The 25218-nt window shown below is 48.5% G+C and overlaps 2 protein-coding genes across 3 annotated transcripts in view; one reads left to right on the top strand and one right to left on the bottom strand.

Moving 5' to 3' along the window:
• The window catches only part of LOC140389508 (claudin-11-like), a 45409-nt gene extending 30044 nt beyond the window's left edge, over positions 1 to 15365 (bottom strand). The window contains exon 1 of the mRNA XM_072473655.1: positions 14890 to 15365. Within this exon, the coding sequence (XP_072329756.1) occupies positions 14890 to 15115 (226 nt within the window). The 5' untranslated portion in view covers positions 15116 to 15365. The remainder of the gene's footprint in view (positions 1 to 14889) is intronic.
• A 5489-nt stretch (positions 15366 to 20854) lies between these two features.
• The window catches only part of LOC140389249 (EEF1A lysine methyltransferase 3-like), a 28118-nt gene continuing 23754 nt past the window's right edge, over positions 20855 to 25218 (top strand). Inside the window, exons 1-2 of one of the 2 annotated variants that reach the window (XM_072473428.1) lie at positions 20855 to 20950; positions 21118 to 21355. In XM_072473428.1, the coding sequence (XP_072329529.1) occupies positions 21188 to 21355 (168 nt within the window). In that variant the 5' untranslated portion in view covers positions 20855 to 20950; positions 21118 to 21187. Of the gene's footprint in view, positions 21023 to 21117; positions 21356 to 25218 lie in introns of both variants that reach the window. The other variant, XM_072473427.1, reaches the window with a different exon arrangement.

Genomic DNA, 25218 nt, shown 5'->3' with positions numbered 1-25218 from the left:
TTTGGGCTTTTCTTCTTTGGAATTTTAAATCTTCCCCCAGACATTGCAGAACCTTGTTTATTATCCCCAAATTCTCCCATATGTATGGTCTCGAATATAGGATCCAATGTTTCTATCGACATTGTACTATTTTCCAAAGAACATTCCGTTTCACTTTTCTTCTCAGGTACCTCATATGTATCTTTGTCTAATGTACATGCCTTCATGGTCTCTGGGTCTGATTTTGCTGGGACTGGCATGGTCACAGTCTCTCTTTTACTGTTCTCAATTGCCCACATTATACTCCCCATACATAACTGCTTAATCACTGGGGTTAGTGTGGTACAATGGATAATCGGGTCGACCTTATCTGCATCTTCACCATTAGTGGAAAGCACACTTGGTTCACTTGAAACTGCTGTGGGTTTTAAATTCGTTATCTGGCTACTCGATGTCGGTGTCCTCAGGATTCTTGCTCCAATGTTCTGCTCATTTATCAGTGGAGTGTGTATAGGTTCAATGCAATTAATGTTCCCCTCAAGGTTTGAAGAGTCATTACTGACTAACTGCTGGTCTTCGAAGTTGGGACTTTGCGGCGTTGTGTTGAAGGGAGACATTTGTCCCTGCCGTAGATATGATTCAGGTTGTGTTATTTCCATTAACTGAGGATCAATGTCTTGTCCATTTTTTCGATCCGTACTAAAACACTGGCAATTCTCAGTCTGCTCCTTGCAAGTTAAACATTCAATTAATTTCGTTAGCAAATCCTCAGCATCCTTCTGTGGCCGTGCAGCATTATTCATCTCTGTTCGGCTATAATGATCCTGAAGGTCAGCGCATAAACCTTTTTTCTTCGGGCTTGGACGAGGCGATTCCTTTGGCTTGTCTTCAGTTGGGCTTGAACAGTCTTCAGCGCTGTGCCCTTCATTGTAGCATGAGAGACCATCATGGTCATGCTGCTGTGTAGTGGAGCATGGTAGGCTGTTATAGCCTTCTTGCTGTTCACGTGAGCATGGCAGACTTGCATCGTCTGCCGCTGGTTGGTCAGGAGAGGTTGCTAGACCCTCATGGTCGTGTTCTTGCAAGGACTGCACTCTGGAGTCTTGCGTTGCTTCTATCGTGGAGGCTGTCCATGAGCTCCCTGTGGAGGCTTGTGACTCTGGAGTCACTTCTTGTTCATGCAAGGACTGCGCTCTGGAGTCTTGCGTTGCTTCTATCGTGGAGGCTGTCCACGAGCTCTCTGTGGAGGCTTGTGACACTGGAGTCACTTCTTGTTCGTGCAAGGACTGCGCTCTGGAGTCTTGCGTTTCTGCAATTGTGGAGTCTGTCCACGAGCTTGCTGTGGAGGCTTGTGACACTGGAGTCACTTCTGGTTCATGCGAGGACTGCGCTCTGGAGTCTTGCATGTCTTCTTTCATAGAGTCGGGAACGTTGAGCGGGACGTGGACCACGCTCTGTGTGGCAGCAGGGCGCTCTCCGTGTGCTTGCAGCGCTCCCTGTCTGTTAATGTCAGGCTGCAGCATCATCCGGTACTGATAAGTTGGGACGTCATATCTGCTGGATTGAAGATCCTCAAATCCGAAAAATGAATCCGCATCTGCGTCGGATTCAATGTGGGGGCCGCCAATGTGCAACACGAAAGGTTCGTCCGAGTCATAGTCGTATAGGACCACGGAGCTATCATTGGGCTCGCGAGGTCCGGAAACACTGTAAAGATCATCATCGAAGTATTCGAGGTCGGAATCATCGGCTTGTGCGTAGGTAACTGCTTGTCGGAGGGTTCTTCGGAGGTCAAATTCATCTCCTGGGTCAATTTGCGGCAATGTGCTGTCATTCCAGGTGAGGGAAGGTTGTTTCACAGCTTTAACAGATTTTTGTTTTTTTGATTTGGGACGTTTCCCTTTTAAATTGGATTTGGGACATTTCCCCTTTAAATTGGTGCGGTCTGGGGCCTCTGACATCCTGACGCTCGGTATGTAGCACGTAGGAAGCGACTGCGCATGCTCAGATCGCTGTTCCTTTACCGATGGCTGTTTTCTTGACTGCGCATGCGCAGCATCTCGCGCATGCGCAAACGAAACTTCCGGTTCTGCGCACTGCTCGCGCAACTGTGCTAGCGTGATACCTTTAGCAAGATGGCCGCCGACCTCGACCCAGCCCTCTCTCAGGCCCGGGATTTCGGCCTCTGGGAATTCGGGCTCCGGGATCCCAGCCACGAGGTGAGTACCGCCGCTTTTCTTACCTTTACTTGCCGATTGGATTGCGTTTTCTTCACAGTACTTGGAGAATTTGTCCAGGACTGCCTGGTAATCGTACCTTTGCTGCCTCCTGAAGAACCTGAACCTTGTGAATATTTCTCTTGCCCTTGCACCGGCGATGGTGAGGAGAAATTCAATTTTTTCGCTATCATCCAGGTCTTTGAGTTCAGCTGCCACCAGGAACAATTCGAACATTTGCCGGGATCGCCGCCAGTTTTCGCGGAGATCGCCGTAGCACTGGAGCGGCTGCGGAACCGGGAGCTCTATCATTTTGCCTGGGCACTGCTGGTTGTCTCTGTACACTGAGGTATGCCGGCAGGTATCGATCCACTCCTGTACCATGTGGTGTTGGGTTCTCTGGTGCACAGATGAGCCAACACAGTTGTATGTGGTACAACTCTATTTTATTTTAACTCTTATTATACAGTTCGTTCTGGATACTCTGCACGTGCTGTCTCCCTGAGTGTGTCGTGTAGCAGGTCTGTCCTGGTCCTCCTCTGCAGCTAATACTGACCACCGGGGGTCGTGTCTGTGCTTTTATATCTTTCTGTCATTGGTTGTGGTGTTGTGTGTTCTGATTTGTCTGTTGGTGTGTCTATCATGATGTGTGTGTTTGAATATCATGACACTACTGTTCCGGGTTTGGAGTTGTGGCCCACGCCGTCTTATGTGGTCAACGTGCTTCTGAACTGTCCTGTGTTCAAATCCAGCACGTACCAGACTGGGCCTGACTTGGAGCGCGAGAGGGGAAGGATAATTGCAAACGGCAGTTCAGAAAATGTCATGGGACCAACCATAGCAGCTGACTGGTGAGTATGAATTGAGTAATTTCAATCTTTTAAACTAATTAATTGCTTAATACTAAGGTGGGGGTTATAAAATTAAAAAAAGGTGTACAGAGTAATACTGTATAATTATAATGCAAGGGTTTGGTAAGAAACAAGGGCTGGGATTCTCCCGCAATTGGCGGGGTGGGCCATACCGGCGGCAAGCGCGGCGCGAATACCTCCGGCCTCGAGCCACCCGGAAGTTGCGGAATCCTCCGCAATTCCGGGGGCTAGGCTGGCGCTGGAGTGGAGGGCGCTGCACCAACCAGCGCCGAAGGGCCTCCGCTAGTTGGCGCATGCGTAGGACTGCCAGCGTGTTCTGGAGCATTCGCAGAATCGCCGCCGTGTTTCCTGTGCATGTGCGGGGGGTTCTCTTCTCCGCGCCGGCCATGGCGGAGCCCTACAGAGGCCGGCGCGGAGGGAAAGAGTGCCCACACGGCACAGGTCCGCCCGCAGATCGGTGGGCCCCGATCGCGGGCCAGGCCACCGTGGGGACCCCCCCCCCCCCTCCCGGGGCCGGATCCCCCCGCGCCGCCCCCCCCCGAGGACCCCTCTAGATGGCCGACAAGCCAGGTCCCGCCGGGATGGACCATGTCCATTTCCGCTGGCGGGACTGGCCGAAAATGGGCGACCGCTCAGCCCATCGGGGCCTGGAGTATTGCCCGGGGGGGGCCGTTGCCAAAGGCCCCCGACCGGCACGACGCTATGCGGGATTCACACCGCACCCCCGGCGATTCTCCGGCCCAGCGGGGGGTCGGAGAATCCCGCCCAAGGTTCCTGGCAGAGTAAACAAGGCCCCTAGCTAACTTAAATTTTTGTTTAGCTTAATCAAGAGGGACAGCATGGCAGGATAGTTCGGACCTGTGATATGCTTCTCCTGCACAAAGCACAATGTGGGAAATGAGGGACGCTTCCAGCATCTCGAGTGACCATGTCAGCAGAACGTTTGTCCAAATGCGGTTTCTAGCGACCCGGAGTTCAGAGCTGGAGCTGCGGGCGGACTCACTGTGGAGTATCCACGATGCTGAGGAAGTCATGGATAGCACATTTAGCGAGCTGGTCACACCGCAGGTGAGGTTTGCATCCGCAAAAAGGGAATGGGTGACCATCAGGAACCGTAAAAGACTGAGGAAGGTAATGTAGGAGCCCCTGTGGTCATCCACCTCGCAAACAGAAATGCCGCTTTGGACACTGATGGTCTCTCAGGGGAAAGCAGCAGTAGCCAAGTTCACAGCTCCGGGGGTGCCACTGCTGCTCAGATCGGTGGAAGAAAGATGAGTGACAGGGCTATCGTGAATGAAATGAAAATGAAATGAAAATCGCTTGTTGTCACAAGTAGGCTTCAAATGAAGTTACTGTGAAAAGCCCCTAGTCGCCACATTCCGGCGCCTGTTCGGGGAGGCTGGTACGGGAATTGAGCCGTGCTGCTGGCCTGTCTTGGTCTGCTTTCAAAGCCAGCGATTTAGCCCTGTGCTAAACCAGCCCCGATAGTGATGGACAATTCAATAGAGAGGGGCACAGACAGACGCTTCTGTGACCGCAGACGTGAATCGAGGATGATATTTTGCCTCCCTGGTGTCAGGATCTTGGATTTCACGGAGCGGCTGATGTGTTCTCTGCCAACTCCTCCGACAGCAGGAAAGGAAACCAATCATCCTAAAATGTCTGGCACAGGATCTTTCTGCTGTTTGAAAGAGGAGCAAAGAGAGAGGATGGAAAGAAACTGTAGCTAATATAAAGGGGAATCCAAATACACAAATAAAAGGTAAAACAGAATGTGGCTTCTCCATTGCCCTCATCTATGATTAGAATTCCTGACCAGGCAGAGAATGGAGCTATATTGACAGCTCCTCACATCAAAAAGAGCGAAGTGGGTTCACTTTCTCCTATTCACAACAGAAAGCACTTAGCTGCTTTTGATGTGATGAGGAGTTTTCAATCATATAAAGAGTATTTAGAAACACTGTGGTTTGCATCTAAGTTGGCTACCTGAGATGCATTCAAGGGTGAAGGGAAAGATACATAAACAATCCACCAAGCACCTGCCTCTGGAATAATAAGACTCAATTACTGGCTAGTGAAATTTATTGCTGCGTGAAATTGAATGAGAGTTTTGTATTTCAACGCCTGTCAGGGGATTTGAAGCCCTATCAAGTGCACTTTGCTTTTGAAGAAGCTCCTGATACTTGTAAAGCCGCTACAGGCAACACTTTTGTCTGAGGCAGCAGTTGTGAGGGAAGGGTAAAAGAAAATGCAGTGATTTTTCACTGTACTGCCTGGACTGCTCTTAAGCTTTTAGACAGGGCTAACTGATGGGGTCTATAATGGGGGCTCTGATGGGGGTGACTGATGGGGGTATCTGATGGGGGGGTTTGATGGTAGGGTCTGATGGGGGTAACTGATGGGAGTGCCTGATTGGGGGGACTGATGGGTGGTCTGAGGGAATGGTATAACGGGAGTGACTGATGGGGGAACTGATGGGGAGTCTGATGGTGAGTCTGATGGGGGTTTGAGGGGGGGGCCCATGAGGCGGTCTGATGGGAATATATGATGGGGGCGACTGATGGGGTTTTCTGATGGGGGGGGTTCGGTGGGGGTATCGATGGGAGGCGGCAGGTCAGTCATCCTCATACATGCTTGCTGTGAAGGGTGGGTGACCCATAAGTCCCATGGGGATGCCCCTCCTTGTCAGCAGTGCAGGCAATCCTAGCTGTGTGGGAGGAGGGTCGCCCCAGGCCTCAGGATTGGGCTGCCTTCTCAAAATGGCCGCCCAATATCAGGATCCCGACAGAATCCAATGAGCTCTCCACAATGCATCTTTTTGCATTGTCTGGGTGCCACTCCCAATGCCAGTGAAGCCCAGTCCTGGTTCGCAGCTGGTGGTAGCTCTTCGTGTCCAGAACAGAGAATCAAGGCCAGGAGGTAATTCAAACATTTGAAGTATTTAAAATTAATGAAGTGGAAGTACTGGATGGCTGCCTTTTGTCAGATGGGATAAATTCAGAGTTAGTGGGATTCTCCACTCCCACGCTGAAGTGGGCGCACCGTCGTGAACGCCGTCGAGGTTCACGACGGCGCGGAATGGCCCCGGTCCCGACCGATTCAGGCCCTGACAATGGGCCAGTATCGAGGCCGCGTCCTCCACACGCGCCAGGCCTTGTCGCCCGCGTAAAAGCGGCGCCGAATAGATGACGCGGCCGGCGCCTCATAATGGACGTCATCCGCGCATGCGTGGTTGCCGTCCTGTCCAAATCCGCCCCGCAAGAAGATGGGGGACGGATCTTGCGGGGCCGTGGAAGGAAGGAGGTCCGACGATCGGTGGGCACCGATCACGGGCCACCCCACATTCCAGGTGAAGCCCGGTGCAGGATCCCCCCTCGCCCCCCCACAGGCCGCCCCCCCAGCGTTCACGCACCGCCCACGACTGCAGCGACCAGGTGTGGACGGCGCCGGGGGAAACCCGCGGTTTTGGCCTGGCCGCTCGGCCCATCCGGGCCTCAGAATCGCTGGGGTGCTGGAGAATCGACATTTTGGGTAACTCGACTGGCCCGTTCCCACCGCTCGGGAGAATCGCGGGAGGGCGTCGGACCGGCGTCCCCGGAAATTTTGGCGGCCCAGGCGATTCTCCCAACCGGCGTGGGAGTGGAGAATCGCGCCCTGTGAGTGAAGTGAGAGTGGAAATTGCAGGAGCACTGGCCAAAATCTTCCAGATATCCCGAGTCTCAGGGGTGATGCCAATCCAACGGAAGAATTGCAAATGTTACACCCTTGTTCACAAAGGATGTAGAGGTGAACCCAACAATTACAGGCCAGTGAGATCCTTGGTGATGGATAATTCAGGACAAGATTAACACAGGTTCACTCTGTCAAAACTGGCAGTTGGATTTGGGGTTTTGATGCACTTTGGCCTCGCACTTTGGGCAGGGAGCAGTTTGGGCCAATCTGGGATGGGTGGGGACGAGGCTCACCTGGAGCATTGGGCATAAGCCAGTGTGTAAGGAGGAAAACAGAATTGTGTAGGCAAGTTAATTTTAATTGAGTCAACATCCTGGAACCCCCCTGCCTAACAGCACGGCGGTGTGCCTACACCACAGGGACTGCAGCGATTCAAGAAGGCAGCTCACCAGTATTTTCTCAAGGACAATTAGGATGGGTAATAAATGCTGGCCATGCCCACACCTATGAATGAATAACAGCAAAGTAAATTTTTGAAAATGAACGGTACGTTCTAAAAATGTCTGGTTTTCAGACAACTGAGCACAGATTTGTTAGGGGAAAGTCATGTTTAACTAACTTGCTGGAATGTTTTGCTCAGGCAACAGAGAGGATTGTTGAAGGTAATACTGTTGGCGTGGAGGATGTGCATTTCTACAAGGCATTTGAATAAGTGCCGCACAACAGACTTGTGGGAAATGTTATAGTTCATGGAGCAAAAAGGTCAGAGGCAGCATGGATGTGAAATTGGCCGAATGACAGGAAACAGAAATTGTGGTTGATGCGTGTGTTTTGAACCGGAGGAAGGTTTTTGGTGGAGTTCCCCAGGAATTGGCATCGGGTTCCATGCCCTTCCTGATATATACTAATAACCTAAAACTTGGTGTACAGGGCACAGTTCCAAAACCTGCAGATGATACAAAACTTGGAAGCATTGTGAGGAGAGTGTAAAACTTCAAAAGGTTGTAGACATGTTGCTGGAATGGACTGTCAATTAATAGATGGAATCTGATGCAGACACATGTGAAGTGATTAATTTTGGGCGTAGAATGCGGAGACAATATCAAATAAGGGGTACAATTCTAATGAGGTTGCAGGAGCCGGAAGATATGGGTATGTGTGTGTGTGTGGATTGATCATTGAAGGTGGCAAGAAAGCTGGATAATGCAGTTAATAATGCACACAAAATCCTCGGTTTCATTCGCAGCAGAGCGCTAAAGCAAGGAAGTTGTGCTAAACTTGTATAAAAGGCTGATTTCACCTCCAATAAAATATTGCACCGAGTTCTCGGACGATGTGGTGACATTGGAAAAGATTCATGAGAATGGTTTCAGCGATGAGGAACTGCAATTATGAAAGGGGAGGCAGTGGTGTGGTGGTATTGTCACTGGACTAGTAATCCAGAGACCCAGGGTAATCCTCTGCCAACCTGGATTCAAATCCCACCATGTTAGATGCTGAAATTTGAATTCACTAAAAATCTGGAATTAAAAGTCAAATGATGAACATTGTCAATTATCATAAAAAACCCACTTGTTCACTAATGTCCTTCAGGGAAGGGAACCTGTCGTCCTTACCCAGTCTGGCCTACACGTGGCTCCAGATCCACAGCAATGTGGTTGACTCTTAAATGCCCTCGGAAATGCAGTGGCAACCACTCAGTTTAAGGGCAATTGGGAATGGGCGTTAAATGCTGGCCCAGGCAATGACGTCCACATCCCATGAATGAATAAAAGAAATAGTCTGGAAGGGTTAGGACTGTTTTCCTTGGAGAAGAGAAGTTTGAGAGAAGATTTGCGAGAGGTATTCCAAATCACCATGGGTTTGGTGGCAGGATCGGGAACCAGAGTGCAGATGTAAGGTCATCGAGCGAGGAAGGAAATGCGACGCAGAAAGTAGTTGAGCCCAAAACATTGTGTGGGGGGGGGGGATTCTCCGTTAGTGGGACCCTCCGCTTCGCCGACAGCGCACTCATGACCGCAGGTTTCCCGATGGCGTGGGGGTGGCCACAATGGGAAACTCCATTGGCTGGCCACGGAGGATCCCGCTGCCGGCGGAGGCGCGCAGCACCAGAAAATGGGAGGGACGGGATGGAGAATCGTGCCCTGTATATTTTCATGAAGCAGTTAAATATAGCACGTTCGGCGAAGGGGGTCAAAGGATATGGGGAGAAGGCGGGATCAGGCTATTGAGTTGGATGATCAGCCATGATCATAATGATTGTGGTTCAAAGGGCCGAATGGCCTCCTCCTGTTCCTATTTTCTATATTTCCACGTTACTCAAATATTTTTCTTACGCCGAGTGGTTAGGATCTAGAATGCCCTGCATGAGTGCGTTGTGGAGGCAGGTTCACTTGAGGCTGTCAAGAGGCAATTGGATTGTTATCTGAAAAGAAAGAATGTGCAGGGTAATGGGGAGAAAGCGGTGGTGGGGGTGAGGGGGGGGGGGGGGGGGCAGGGAGGGGGGGGGGGTGAGAAATTACTCCCCAGGAGAGCTGCCGCAAACAGGACAGGTTGAATGGCCCCCTTCTGTGCTCTACCCACTCTGAGAAGAGCCTCTTCCATGGATTCAGAGGAAGTTTTTGCGATTAAGGATTGCAAGAGTTAAGAAAGATTGTCTCTGAAAAGCCTCTTTCTGAAAGAAAAACCGCTTTGGATTTTCTGCTGACTGAAGGTTTGAAGTGCGTTAGAGATGGCACCAGTGTTGTGAAAACACATTTATGACCAGCAGGAAAGAACAAGGCGAACTCTCTTCTGAATGTCGGAACACACAAGAGCTTCTGTAAATTTTGAAACAGAATTAATTATAAATCATTTTCAAAAATGTTCATGCGTTAAGGTTTGATTCAGTTCGAGCCCTTGCTGTCATCAAGGTCCTGGATTGCACATCACCAAGGCAACAGAAACCAACAACAGAAAAGAGCTAAAACTGATGAGGGAGCCCAGGGTCCATGTCTGGACTTCACTAAGCTCATGATTGGGTCAGGTAAGGGTGTGGAAGATACACGATTGGGTGGATTTTCCTGTCATCCCAGCCTTGCCTATAGCATAGAATCATAGAATCCTTACAGCGCAGACGGAGGCCATTCGACTCATCGAGTCTGCACTGACCCTTCGAACGACCACACTACCTGGGCCCAATCCCCCGCCCTATTCCTGTAATCCTACCCTAAGGGGCAATTTATCATGGCCAATCCACCTAACCGGCTCATCTTTGGACTGTGGGAGGAAACCGGAGCACCCGGAGGAAACCCACGCAGACACGGGGAGAACGTGCAGACTCCACACAGAGAGTTACCCAATGTCAGAATTGAACCAGGCCGGGGCAGCACGGTGGGGCAGTGGTTAGCACTGCTGCCTCACGGCGCCGAGGTCCCAGGTTCGATCCCGGATCTGGGTCACTGTCCGTGTGGAGTTTGCACATTCTCCCCGTGTTTGCGTGGGTTTCGCCCCCACAACCCAAAAATGTGCAGGTAGGTGGATTGGCCGCGCTAAATTGCCCCTTAATTGGACAAAAATGAATTGGGTACTCTAAATCCAAACAAAAAGAGAGAGAATTGAGCCAGGTCCCTGGCGCTGTGAGGCAGCAGTGCTAAGCACTGTGCCATCCTGCCGCCCTAGTGCCACCATGCCGTGCCTAGACGATCCCAGCAGATTTTGGACATTCTCAGTGCGATAGCACCAGGAGGGGCTGTGATCTGAACTGATATAAATACATCTGTAAGAAGGAGGAAAGAGGAAAGTGGCAAGTCTACCACCCAAAGGTCAACAATGGGTAATGTAATTCTCATTTGTACTTTGTAAACTTCTGTTCAAATACTGGGTGCATTAAGTTCCAATTTATGTTGAAATAAATCATAACAGCTATCAATATGATGTCAGCTTTGAGCGATCGAACAGATAGCTCAAAGGGATTATAAATAATTTCTTACAGCAGCGAGCAATCCAGCAGCTGACTAATGGTTATCGATACATCTTGTTGCAAATGGGCTCTGAGGACTGTTGTGGTCAGCTGCCCAGCTAGTTAAGGAAGGAAACGTTTCAGTGTAGGTCACCTTGATCTTGATAACCTTTCCCTCCATAGACCTCCGCTCGGGAATTTTCACAGGAGGTGCACAAGATGTGAAGTCGGTGACTGCATTTATTCAAATATTCATCCGTTTTCCTTAACTGTATCCTTAGAGAGCATGGACAGTAAGGTTTGCCGAAGTCCTTAATTGTTCTTGGGGAAAAAGGCGTTTGCAAAGGAAGGACGCTGAAGTGTGTGAAGTTGTTATGAACTCTTTGAGCTCAGTCGCTATTGGGCATGATGCCCTGCTCAGAAATAATCAATTATCCATTTAAAATTTTCTCAAAGCATGTCAACCTTTGCACGTTTCTTTGGTTCTGGAGACTGTACCAGTGAGATCATCAACTGGGGGACACTGGTATCTTGTGAGCAATTCTTTGCAACAAAATAAGTTGCCAACATTGAACTTTGTAGTATATGGGTCCCAAGCGATTACACCGTAATCTAGGTCTGGTCAGACTACTGTTTGGTGCATTTGTACCTTCACTACAGTTGAAAAGTCATGAAAATTCTGTTTCACCAACCCAGCATCAGGAATGTGGATTGACTTTGAATATTCTACTATGGATGTGGTCTCCAAAGTTATGGCATTCTTGAGTAACATTAAGGGGGAGAATCATATACTGTGTAGTTAGGTACTGATGGACATCGGTTAATGCTGATTCGACTCATGTTACATTTCGCTCTGTTAAATTTAATTCCCCAGGTATTGGCCCATTTGGCAAAATTATTCAGGTACCCTGAAGGGAAAGGTCTCTGTTGCTTCAGTAATAGGCGCATAGACATACAAACATTTAATCAAGGAGCAGGAGTAGTTCATTCAGCCCATCAAGCCAAATAGGATCATGGCTGACCACGCAATCACCTGCAAGGAATCAGAGGCGGGATTCTCCGACCCCATGCGCGGTCGGAGAATCGGCGGCCGGCCGCACGAATCGCGCCACGCCGCCCTGACGCCGGCACGCGATACTCTTCAGAGCGGAGAATCTGTGCCACTGATGCCAGCGTGGTTGGCGCGGCGCCGGTCACGGGCCGCTCTACGTGGCCGGCCCACCGATTCTCCGGCCCGGGTGGACCGAGCGTCCGTAAGAAAAGAGTCGAGTCCCGCCGGTGCCGTTCTAACCTGCTCTGGGCCGGCGGGACCTCAGCGTGTAAGGGTCAGGTGGTGGCCTTTAGAGGGGGAGGGGGGGGGTCCGCCCCTGGGGGGGGCCTCCGATGTGGCCTGCGATCGGGGCCCACCAATCGGCGGGCCGGCCTCTGTGGCTGGGGGCCTCCTTTCCTACGTGCCGGCCCCTGTAGTCCTGCGTCATGTTGCATCGGGACCGGCGCGTTGAAGTAGGCCACTGCGCAAGCGCGCATTGGCACTGATGCCACTGCGCATGTCCTCATTGGCGCCGGCGCAACTGCGCATGCGCGGATCCCGCGGCGCACAGTTCGCGTCGGGGTCTGCAGCTGGAGCGGCGCGAACCGCTCCAGCGCCGTGCTGGCCCCCTGGAGGGGCCAGAATTAGTCGTGGGAGCGGCCCGTTCACGCCGTCGTAAAACGCAACGGCATTTACGATGGCGTGGACACTCTGCCGCGGGATTGGAGAATCCCGCCCCTGATCTGGCTTGCTATTTCAGCCTGAATGTCATTTATAAAAACGAGAAACACGTGTGCGTCTGTACCTTGGGGCACGTGATTAAAGATTGGTTTCCAGTTTGGGGCTTCCCATTTGCTGTGACTCTTGTTGCAGTTTGGTAATAAATGTTCTTGTCCATTGCTTGGTATTTCCTCAGACTTCATGAATAGCTTCACATGTGGCGCCCATCCTTGGCAAAATCTAGAATAGCTCGATAGTCACAGTTATAGGTCAGATTGTTAATGGCAAGGCCGATTCAGTTGAGTTGGCTTTACGAAAAACATGCTGCTCTTCAATGTGGACATGTTGCCCTTCAAGGTGTCTCATCAGGTAACCTACTCGCCATATTGTGGCAGTTCATTAAAGATGGCAGAACTGAATCTTGCTCAGCTGGTTGCTCAGATGATTCAACCCAGAGAAGTGTGAGGTGAGCCATTTGGGAAGGTCAAACAAGGCAAAGGATTACTCAATAAATGATAGGACACTGAGAGGTGTAGAAGACGTGAGGGACCTCGGAGTGAACGTCCACAGATTCCTGAATGCAGCAATACTACAGGTTGATAAAGTGGTTAAGAAGGCAAATGGAAACATTTCCTTTCCTGGCCGAGGAATAGAACATAAGAGCAGGGAGGTTATGGTGGACCTGTCATTACTTAGGCCACAGCTTGAGTACTGTGTTCAGCTCTGGACGCCACAGGACTGAAAGGATTTAATTGCACTGGAGAGGACAGGGAGGAAATTTATAAGAATGTTGCCAGGACTGGAAAATTTTAGTTATTAGGAAAGATTGGACAGACTGCGGTGTTCTCCTTGGAATTGTGAGGAGGCTGAGGGGAGGTTTGATTGAGATGTACTAAATTGTGAGGGGCCTGGATAGAGTGGGTGGAAGAACCTGTTTCTTTTAGCAGAAAGGTCAGTGGCATAGTGGACCCAGATTTAAAGTGATTGGTATAAGGATTAAAGAGGAGGTGAGGATTTATGTTTTTGACCCAGAGGGCGCTAGGGGCCTGGAACTTTCCACCTGAGAGGGTGACACCAGCAGAAACCCTCAGCTCAATAAAAGCCTGTCTGGATATGCGGCTGAAATCCTGTGTCCTCCAAGGATATGGAGCCAATGCTGACAAATGGGATTGAGCTGGGTGGTTAGATTTTCAGATCGCACAACCACAAGACATAGTGGCCTCTTTCGAAGCTGTAAACATTTCTACATTTTCTGAATGTCCTAAATATATGAAAAGGGGTAATGTGCAGGAATGTGGGGAGAGGGCAGGGCAGTGGCAAGATGTGAATTGCTCCTTCGGAGAGCTAGCATGGAGATGATGGGCCACATGGCATTCATCTGTGCTGTAACGATTCTACGATTGCATGTTTCGAAGGTAGATATCATTGAGGATGGGGAGTCACTGAGTAGAGGGAATGGAGCAAGAAAGATGTGATGGATATCTAATTGAGGATAAAAACTAGAGTCGGAAAAAAACAAGGGTTTCAAAGAAGGGGCAAGAGAGCAGGAACAAGTAGAAATGTTCGAAGGAGAAGAGGGTGCCGTGGGCAGCACGGTAGCATAGTGGTTAGCACAATTGCTTCACAGCTCCAGGGTCCCAGGTTCGATTCCCGGCTTGGGTCACTGTCTGTGCGGAGTCTGCACATCCTCCCCGTGTGTGCGTGGGTTTCCTCCGGGTGCTCCGGTTTCCTCCCACAGTCCAAAGATGTGCAGGTTAGATGGATTGGCCATGCTAAATTGCCCGTAGTGTCCAAAATTGTCCTTAAGTGTTGGGTGGGGTTACTGGGTTCTGGGGATAGGGTGGGAATGTGGGCTTGTGTATGGTGCTCTTTCCAAGAGCCGGTGCAGACTCAATGGGCCAAATGGTCTCCTTCTGCACTGTAAAGTCTATGTCTATGTCTTAGTAGAAACAGAGACTAATGTGTCATTTGGTGATGCCCTTCCTATTGCCAAATATCAAGTTGCCACTTTAATTCAGATTATTCCAATAGTTTGCATTTTTTACTCAAATCTGTTTGTGCTTCGGAATCATTTCACAGTCAGTAAAGATAAACCTCAGGGAGCAGTGATAACTACACAGCCATACATTCACCCATGGATCTAACGCTTCACGTGAAAAGTCAAAGTAAAAAAACAGATGTTGGGGGCACAACATGAAATTAAAGTTGGAACGAAATGAAGGAGAAACCAAAGGGGGGAGGAAGGCGACAAAGTATGAATGACTCAAACGACAAAAGGGAAGACTAGATGAAAGGGTAGAAAGAAATGGAGACAGAGAGTGGGAGAATTATTTAGTTTAAATGCAGAAATAAACGTGAACGGATTCAGGCTGAAAAATTGAAACGCACTGGGGAATTAGCCAAAAAAATAAAATGGGAGGGGGTACGGGAACATTAGACTAAAAGTGATGGAGAAGTTACCTGGCATTTTCAGGATGTCGGACAGCGTCTTGCAGTGATAGGTGCCAGTTGATCGGTAGCATTCGGTCCACAGTCCCTGCAGTTTCAATTCATCAAAGAGACGGCAATCGCTCACTCCTGTTGAACAGCTTTGAACCCATTCCTTGGTACCAGTGGCAATCAGAATAGCAATCCAGCCCAGGGAGCATAGCACGAAGCCCAGCAAATGCAGACACACAGACGACATCCTGTCTTCAACCGATCAATTCACCAGCACAGAAATGTGGAAATATTTCAGACAGGTTCTGCTTCTCCTGTGAAATATTCTCCCCAAACGCAAAGAGCTTGGCACCACTTCTCAGAGCCCTCAGGAAACACAAGGCACCCAAAATAAAATCTGTGCGTGTTTCCAAGATAAAACCCCTTCTTTCGTTGACCGTTTCCTTGCTGGGACAAGAATCTTTGAGCAGTGCACACACACAGACTGTGAGGCTCAATCCCAAAACCAAACTGGAAGAAACTCTCAGCTCAAACTCTACAAGCCAATCAAGACGGAAGAAATCATCTGGGAGTGGAGATTGGGCAGCCAATCAGTAAAGAGAAAGGAAAATTTAGTATTTTTTTCTGCTAACGTCTGTTTCCAGTTATTGGGCACAAGTGCACTAACTGGAATCACGGAGATTTTAGTTAATACCGAATAATCTACAGAATCTGATTATACTGTAAGAAAGAATTAACTTGCACTTAGATAAGTTTAACATCTTCTGGTTGTCCCACAGCTGTTTAGAATCAAAGTACTTTTAAGGCATAGTTGAAATATTGGTCACAGGGCAGCCAATTTGAGCACAGCAAGATTCCACCGGCAGTAATGTATGTTTCAGTGAACTGATACTATTTTCATGATTCTGTTGAGCTTTAAACATCGGCCCACGACACTGGGGAGAGTCCCCCTTGTTTTTTTTAAAAACCGTGCCCGGGGCATCTTTTACATCGACCAAATAGGGCAGATGGGGCCTCAATTGAACTTCTCCTCCAAGGGATGGCGGATCTGACAGTGCAGCACTCCCATTGTACTTCAGTGGGGGTCCCAAGCTAGATTTTGTGCTCCAGCCTCTTGAGTGGAACTTGAACCCACAATTTTCTGACTGAAACATAAGGACAAAGGTCAATATGGAGGGGTCAAATGTCAGCTGTGGCTCGTGAAATGTCAAATGTCGGACTGAGGGCGGGAAGGCCGCTGTGTGGGTGGTCTGTCCTTCAGACTGGATGTTAAGAGCCCACCTCGCTCCTCAGGTGCATGTTATAGATTCCATGGTGCTCGTGGAAGATCAGGGCGAGTTCTCGCTGCTGTTATGGCCAACAACAAAATAACAACCCAACGCCAACAATGGCAAATTAGTCAACTTTACAACTCGCAGGGCTGAGTGATTCGCACTGCTGCCTCACGGCGCCGAGGTCCCAGGTTCGATCCCGCCTCTGGGTCACTGTCCGTGTGGAGTTTGCACATTCTCCCCGTGGATTTCGCGGGTTTCGCCCCCACAACACAAAGATGTGCAGGATAGGTGGATTGAACACGCTAAATTGCCCCTTTATTGGAAAAAATGAATTGGGTCCTCTAAAATTATTTTAAAAAGACTTTACAACTCACTATGGTATATGGGATCTTTCCATGTATTTTCCCTGACATCAAAGTAATTTATTGTATGTGTGACCGACAAACATTTTTGCGATGTGGTACAGTAATGCATGTCAAAAATGTTTATTTGTAATTGGTTTAACTTCAGTCTGTCGTCATGTAAAAACCATCAGTAAACAGACTCCTAAGGATCCTTTGTGATGTAGATCGTCAGCACTCAGTAATCTGGAGATGGAAAGGGAGAATTTGTTGCTCATCTTGTCTTCCGAAGGCTTTTGTTACCCCCTAGTGCTGTATCCTTGTATTACACCATCAAGGCACATAATAATACTCCTTGTACTGCCTGCCAATGGCTTTCTGCCGAAGGAGGAGTTCTCACACTGATATATCTAATACTGCCGATCTGTTGCATGTGATAAAGAGACTCAGTGTCCGTGAAATGGCGCAGCTAGAATCTTCTCACCGTTATTCCAGGATTGCTTATCCTGGTTGGACATTTTTGACCTCTTTGGAAAATTATGGGGGAGCGGGAAGGAAAGTGCAGTTGAGTCAATCAGTCATAATCATACTGAATGGTGGAACAGCACAGTGGTTAGCACTACTGCATCACAGCGATCCGGGGTCTGCACGTTTTCCCCGTGTCTGCGTGGGTTTCCTCCGGGTGCTCCGGTTTCCTCCCACAAGACCCAAAAGACTTGCTGTTAGGTGAATTGGACATCCTAAATTCTCCCTCCGTGTACCCAAACAGGCGCCGGAATGTGGCGACTAGGAGATTTTCACAATAACTTCATTGCAGTGTTAATGTGAGCTTACCTGTGACACTAATAAAGATTATTATTATTAGATTGGAGGGGCCAAATAGTTCACTCTGGCTCCTATAACCTCTTGTCTCTTACTACCCCATCCCTGGGCAACTGACACAATCATTTTGACAACACACTATCATCCCACATCAATTGGAATCGCAAACAGTCAAATAGACTTTCTTCCTCGCCTTCAATATTTCTTAAATAATAAACAATCAATGACATTCAAAGAAAATTAAAGGCATTTGATTTGTTTTTACTGTCCTGTTGATCTTATTCCCAGGTTGCTTGAAGCAGTGTCCTGGTAATTAATCATTAATTTTTGTTTTATAAATTTAGAGCAGCCAATTATTTTTCTTTTCCAATTAAGGGGCAATTTGGCGTGGCCAATCCACCTAACCCGCACATCTTTGAGTTGTGGGGGTGAAACCCATGCAGTCTCAAGGCCAATGTTCAAAGGCTTTTGAATGTTATTATGATGCCCTCAGAAAGAGAGGAGGTGGAGGTGGTGGTAGCGATGGATGCGGAGAAAGCTTTTGATCGGGTGGAGTGGAATTACCTGTTGGAGGCGCTGGGAAGGTTTGGGTTTGGTGAGGGCTATGTTGACTGGGTTCGGTTGTCTATCAGGCACCAGTCGCGAGTGTGCGTACGAACCGGCTGAGGTTGAGGTATTTTAAACTACACCGAGGGACGAGACAAGGGTGCCCCCTCTCCCTGTTACTGTTTGCTCTGGCCATAGAGCCATTGGCCATGGCATTAAGAGCCTCTAGGAACTGGAAAGGGCTGGTTCGGGGTGGGGGTGGGGGGGGGGGGGTGGGGGGGGGGGGGGGGTGGAGCACTGGATCTCGCTTTACGCAGATGAGCTGCTCTTGTATATTTCAGACCCGTTGGAGGGGATGGGGGAAGTAATGCGAATCCTGGTGGAATTTGGCAATTTTTCGGGGGGTAAATTGAAAATGGGGAAAAGCGAGATGTTCGCGATCCAGGCAAGAGGACAGGAGAAGAGACTGGGAGAGCTGCCGCTCAGAATGGTAGGGAAGAGCTTTCGATATCTGGGAATCCAGGTGGCCCGGGAATGGGAATGGCGGTCCCCCCCAGATTTATGTTTGTCTTTCAGTGCCTCCCCATCTTCATCCCGAAGGCCTTTTTGAAGCGGGTGAATAAGGTAATTTCGGTCTTTGTGTGGGTGGGTAAAACCCCATGAGTGACGAAAGTGTTGCTGGAGCGCAGTCGGGGGGAGGTTGGGTTGGCGCTGCCGAACTTCTGCAATTACTACTGGGTGGCTAATATAGCCATGATCAGGAAGTAGGTATTGGGGGAGGGGTCGGCATGGGAGCGGATGGAGGCGGCGTCATGCAAAGATACGAGTTTGGGAGCACTGATAACGACGCCTCTTCCGTTCTCGCCGGCCCGATACTCCACAAGTCCGGTGGTGGTGGCGGCTCTGAGAATCTGGGGGCAGTGGAGGAGATATAAGAGAGTGGAGGGAGCATCGGCTTGGACCCAGATTTATAATAATCATCGGTTTGTACCGGGTAGGCTGGATGGTGGGTTCTGGAGTTGGCAAAGGACAGGAATTAGAAGGATGGGGGATCTATTTATAGATGGGAGCTTCCCCAGCTTGTAAGCCTTGGAGGATAAATTTGAATTGCCAGCAGGGAATGGTTTTAGGTATTTGCAGGTGCGAGACTTCCTGGGAAAGCAGGTTCTGGCCTTTCCGCTGCTGCCGCCACGGGGGATACAGGATAGAGTAGTTTCCAGTACCTGGGTGGGAGAGGGAAGGTATCGGATATTTACCAGGAGCTTTCGGAGGCGGAGGAAATTCCGGTGGAGGAGCTTAAGGGCAAGTGGGAGGACGAGTTAGGAGGCGAGATAGAGGCGGGGCTATGGGCAGATGCCCTAAGCAGGGTTAATACCTCCTCATCATGTACCAGGCTAAGCCTGATACAATTTAAGGTAGTCCACCGGGCACACATGACAGTGGCTAGGATGAGCAAGTTTTTCGGGGTAGAGGATAGGTGTGCGAGGTGCGCGGGAAGCCCAGCAAATCATGTCCACATGTTTTGGGCACGCCCGAAGCTGAGAGGGTTTTGGCAGGGCTTTGCTAAGGCAATGTCCACGGTACAAAAACACGGATGGTGCCGAGTCCGGAGGTAGCGATCTTTGGAGTGTTGCAAGAGCCAGGAGTTCAGGGGGCGAAAGAGGCCGACATCTTGGCCTTTGCCTCCCTGGTAGCCCGGAGATGGATCTTGTTGATGTGGAGGGACTCGAAGCCCCAGAGTGTAGAGACCTGGGTTAGTGACGTGTCTGGGTTTCTCAGTCTTGAGAAGATAAAGTTCGCCTTAAGAGGGTCAATGGTCGGGTTCACCCGGAGGTGGCAGCCGTTCGTCGACTTTCTTGGGGAAAATTAAAATGTCAGCAGATGCAGTATTCGGGAAGGCGGGGGTGGGGGGGTGGGGGCGGGGGGGGGGGGGGGAGTGGGGGGGGGAGAGAGAGGGCCGGATTGTTGTTTTATGGTTGGGGGGGGGTGAAGATTGGGATGGGGGTGGAAATGTTTATTATACCATGTTTATGTCATTGTTATTGCTATTATTATAAAAAATTTCAAATACCTTAATAAAAATATTTTTAAAAAGAATTTGGATGAGACTCAGGGAGGCTCAGGAGTCATAATGGATCCAGGATTCAATATGTCTAATACCACGCAGATACCAACGAGGCAATATAATTCCGAACCACATGGTCAAAAAATGGATCACATAAGTGGGAATAATAATCAAATTGCATTGTGAATTGACACACTTAATCTGGAATACCATGTCCAATTCTGGTCATCGAAAAGTAAGAAAGCCGTTCCGATGCGGGCGAAACTGCAGAGACTGATCTTCAATGTAAGAGATGAATGTGGAAGTTCCAGCCAGAGATTGAGGCATCCATGTGATATTTATAAACTCAGAACATTGCTTGTAATAAAACTTCCACATTTTATCAACTGTGGTATCAGCCCAGAAACAGAAGTTCAAACTAAAAAGTGTATCGTCAGTGTGGACATCAGGACACTGCATTGAGAGAGAGATTCGAGAATGGCATAAATATCCAATTTAACAAAATAATCCTGAAGACTTTTATGAAAGAATTTGGATGCTGCAACTGGAAGATCTCCAAAGGTCTGGTTGGATGAATCAGTCCAACTGACTTGCTTTTCCTGCTATTGGCTCGTGGTGATAGTTATTTAGATTTGACAGGATCTACAGGTTGACAATTTGGAGTTGAATATGAGCAAATGTGAAGCAGTTTCGAAACCGCAAGGTCTAAAGATGAAATGGTTCATTATTAAACGTTCTTTCTGTTCGTGATTAATAAATGTTTTACGTGTTTCTTGCAACAGTTTCATTTACCTATAACAAAACGAGACGTCATGTTCAGACAAAATGTCCAAGTTTCTATGGAACAGTTATACTTCCCACAGCTGTCAGTGTTATAACTGTGTCAGCTCACTGCTCTTCTCTTCCCTGAGCCAATGTTCATTTTCAGAGTCACTTGGATAGTTGTGGAAGAGAAGCGACATCAAATCCATCAGTTGTTACTCCACCCGCTCGATATTCGTCTCTCTCTGCTTCAATACTGCTGAGGGTGGAGGGTATAACAGACGTCCCGTTGGACACAGACAATTTTAATTCAACAACTAAGACGAAATTCTACATTTTGCCAGGTTCCAAATTTTCCCAGACTCTGCTTCTTGTTCTGAAAAGAGAAAATGATGTTTACAAACCTTCTGATTGAAAAATCTCATTTTCCTTTACACAGAAAGAATCAAGTGAAGATACACGGCTGCCTCTGAGATTGGTCCACCAGAAACCGGGTAGAATCCAGCAAAATGTTCGAGCCGAAGATGATGAAACTGATGCAAAGAGTCTCTTTTCTGCGTATCCACGGCGATGATGATTTCAAAATTATAGACTACTACCAAACCTGTGGTTTTAAATTAGAAATCGGTGTGAATCCATCTTCTGAGCAGGGATTTGGATCTACAGTCTGGGAAGCTGTAAGTTCACCTCAGTTCCCTTTTGTCAAATGTGCAGTTCAACAGGAATCGGCTGGAAGCATTGATCATGTTTCTAATCTTCCAAAGTTGCATGTAACTGGAAGGGAATATGAGTTGGGTTTCACAGTAAACAATTCGCAACAGTTGCTTGAGGGTGCGGTGAGGTTGACTGGAATGAATCCATTGCGGGAGGTCAATAGATGCATGATCTTTCCTAGCTGTTGTTCATCGCAATATGAATACAATACGAATGCACGCTGCTCCGTCAACTGTGCAATTGGTGGAGAGACATAACGTGAGGCAATGGCTGGCGGTGTTGTTACTGGACTCATGTTACAGAGACCCAGGGTAAAAATGTAAAAGTCACCACAGTCCCAGAGGGTGCTCTCCCCTTTGAGAGCGAGCTGTCTAGTGTCGATTTACTTGAGCATCATCACACTTCAAGGAAGAGCAAGGTGGGTCCTTCATGGATAACCACGGTAGCGCCGGGTCCCGAGTTCGATTCTTGGCATGGGTCTCTGGCTGTGCGGAGTCTGCACGTTCTCCCTGTGTCTGGGTGGGTTTCCTCCCAGGTGCGCCGGTTTCCACCCACAAGTCAAAAAGACGAGCTTGTTAGGTGAATTGGTTATCCTGAATTCTCCCTCTGTGTACCCGAACAGGCGCCGGAATGTAGCGACGAGGGGCTTTTCACAGTAATTTTATTGCAGTGTTAATGTAAGCCTACTTGCGACACCAATAAAGATTATAATTATTAACCTCTGACGATCGGGGAATATAATCCCTGCTTTTGGTTCGCTCCGCATCACAAAGTAGCCCTTGTAACACCTGCCAGCTTTGAATGCTGAAGGTTTTAATGCATTTATAATCTTTCAGGTGAGACCATTCTGTCACTACCTGCCATGAGACCCAGTTTGACAATTTTCATGTTTAAAGTTCTTAACGACTGGACATTATAGCGGTGAAAACTCCTGAAACAGTACTGGAGAATGCTTGTTGACAACACAACGACTGTACAGATGAGCAAGTCCATTCAGCCCATCTTGATGCATCAATCCATAAAGGTTTCAACATCTTGACGAACAAGCTCCTCACATTAAGTTTACAATAACAATTCCCTCGTGTCTGCCAGCATCATCTTTTTCGATTCTCAATTTATTGCGAAACAATATTTTGTTTTAATTCCAAACGGAATATTACAAATCGCTACAAACTTCATTCAGAACACACCGACTAACACTCGGGAGTACATCTGAACATATGAAGTAAGAGGAAGAGTAGGCCACTGGGCAACAGAGCCTATCCTACCAGCCCCACACTCATGGTGGATCTGACTCTAACCCCCCCCACCTCGCCGCCCCCCCCCCCAACCTTTCACCCAATGCTTCTCAAGATTATGTCTACGTCTGTCTTGAAAATATTCAAAGACGCAGATTCCAGTCCCTCCATAGGTTCACTGCCTTCTGAGAGAACAAAATTCAAATAGGTGACCCTTTATTCTTAATCTGTGCCTACTAGCTCTGGATTGTCCCATAAGTGGAAAGATCCTCTTCACATCCACCCAATCACGATCCTTCAGGGTCTTCTCTGTTTCAATCAAGTTTCCTCTTCATATTTTAGACTCCAGCGGGTACAAGTCTTGCCTGTCTAGTAGTTCCTCGCACGACCTATTCCCGGTATCAGTTTAGCAAATGTCCTCTGAACTGCTTCTAATGCATTCACATCTTTCCTTCAATAAGGAGACCGATACTGTCCACAGGCCTTTTGTACTTCTTGCCCTAGGAAAGGCAGATCCCTACATCTCAGAGCGCTGTGATCGCTCCCATTCTGATAATATTCTACTTTTTATTCTTCCTGTCGAAATGGACAATTTCGCACCACATTTAGCAATCATACCATTTGTCCTTTCATCCAAGTGATTTGGGCAAATTGCAAAAACCTGAGGCAACAGCTCTGTTCCTGTGACACATTATGCACCGCATTTCGCCAACCAGAATAAGACCCATTTATGGATACCATTAATACCATGTCAGCTTTCTAATCTTCTGACATGCCAATAAGACACCCTCTACACTATGAGAGTTTATTTTACACAATAAATGTTAATGTGGCACCTAACAAATAACTTCTGAAAATCTAACCTCAGTATACCCGTTGGTTCCCCTTTATCCACAGCACATTTTACTCAAAGAACTCCAATAAATCGGTTCAGGAATGTTTCAAGGAACTGACGAGGTGTGAAGATGAGGGCAGTGTAGTTGAAGTAGTCTATATGGACCTCCGTAAGACGTTTAGCAAGATGCCACATGGAAAACTGATGAAGAAGGCATCCAGGACAATTTGGAAAGTTGAATCCAGAATTGGCGTAGTGACAGGAGGCAGAGATTAATGATCGAAGGTTGTTTTTGTGACCTGAAAACTGTTTCCAGTGGTGAACTGCAGGGATCGGTGCTGGGTTTCTTGCTGCTGGGAGTGTACATGAATAATCTGGACGTGAATGTGACGGTATGATCAGTACGTTTGCAGCAGGGTCAGACATGGGTGGTGGGTTAACTACCGAGCAGGAAAGCATTATTACAGAACAATGTAGGTGGGCTGGTCAGGTGGCCAGAACAGTGGCTAACGGAACTGAACGCTGAAAAGTGTGTGGACTAACAAGGCAATGGAATACATGATGGACAGTAGGGGGAAATACAGAGGACCAGAGAGGTCTTGGGGTGCATTTCTATAAGTTTCTGAAGACAGCAGGGCAGTGAGAGAGGTAAGGTCATCAAAAGGAATTTAGGATACTTGCCTTTATTAACTGAAACAAGAAGATTGTAATGGGGCTGTAAAAAATGCTCATGAGAACATAGCGAGAATACTACATGCAGTTCTGGTTGAGACACTATAGGAAGGATGTTATTTCACGAGAAAGGGTGCAGAGGATATTCACCAGGATGTTGCCTATACGGGAGCACTTCCTCTATGAAGAGAGGCTGGTTAGGCTGGGGTTGATTTCCTTAGTACAGAGAGGGATGAGGGGAGACCTGATTGAGGAATACAACATTATGAAGGACATTGGTAGGACAAATAGAAAGAAACATGTCCCCTTAGCTGAGGGGTCAATAGCCGGGGTGCGGGTGGGGTGGGGGGGAGGGTGCGGGGGGGGGGGGGGGGGGGGGGGGGTTCGGGGGGGGGGTGCGGGGGGGTGTATATTAAAGGTAATTAGCAGGGGATTTAGATGGAATTTTAGGAAAAATGTTTTCACCCAGAGGGAGTTGGAAGTTTGCAATTCACTGCCTGAAAAGGATGTCCCGAAGCGTGGTACATTGGCGAGACCATGCAGACGCTGCGACAACGAATGAACGGACATCGCGCGACAATCACCAGGCAGGAATGTTTCCTTCCAGTCGAGGAACACTTCAGCAGTCCAGGGCATTCAGCCTCTGATCTCCGGGTAAGCGTCCTCCAAGGCGGCCTTCAGGACGCGCGACAACGCAGAATCGCCGAGCAGAAGCTTAGAGCCAAGTTCTGCACACATGAGTGCGGCTTCAACCGGGACCTGGGATTCATGTCACATTACATTCATCCCCCACCATCTGGCCTGCGAAATCCTACCAACTGTCCTGGCTTGACACAATTCACACCTCTTTAACCTGGGGTTACCCCATCTCTGGATCTGTAAAGATTTAATCACCTGCTAATGCTCGCATTCCAAGCATTGTCTGGCATCTTTGAATCTGTCTATATATATGTTTCTGGAACATACCTCTTCATTCACCTGAGGAAGGAGCAGTGCTCCGAAAGCTAGTGACATCGAAACAAACCTGTTGGACTTTAACCTGGTGTTGTAAGACTTCTTACTGAAAAGGTGGTAGAGGAGG

The sequence above is a fragment of the Scyliorhinus torazame genome, chromosome 14, assembly GCF_047496885.1.
Source record: "Scyliorhinus torazame isolate Kashiwa2021f chromosome 14, sScyTor2.1, whole genome shotgun sequence".
NCBI lineage: Eukaryota > Metazoa > Chordata > Chondrichthyes > Carcharhiniformes > Scyliorhinidae > Scyliorhinus > Scyliorhinus torazame.
This window is presented reverse-complemented; position numbering and strand designations above follow the sequence as displayed.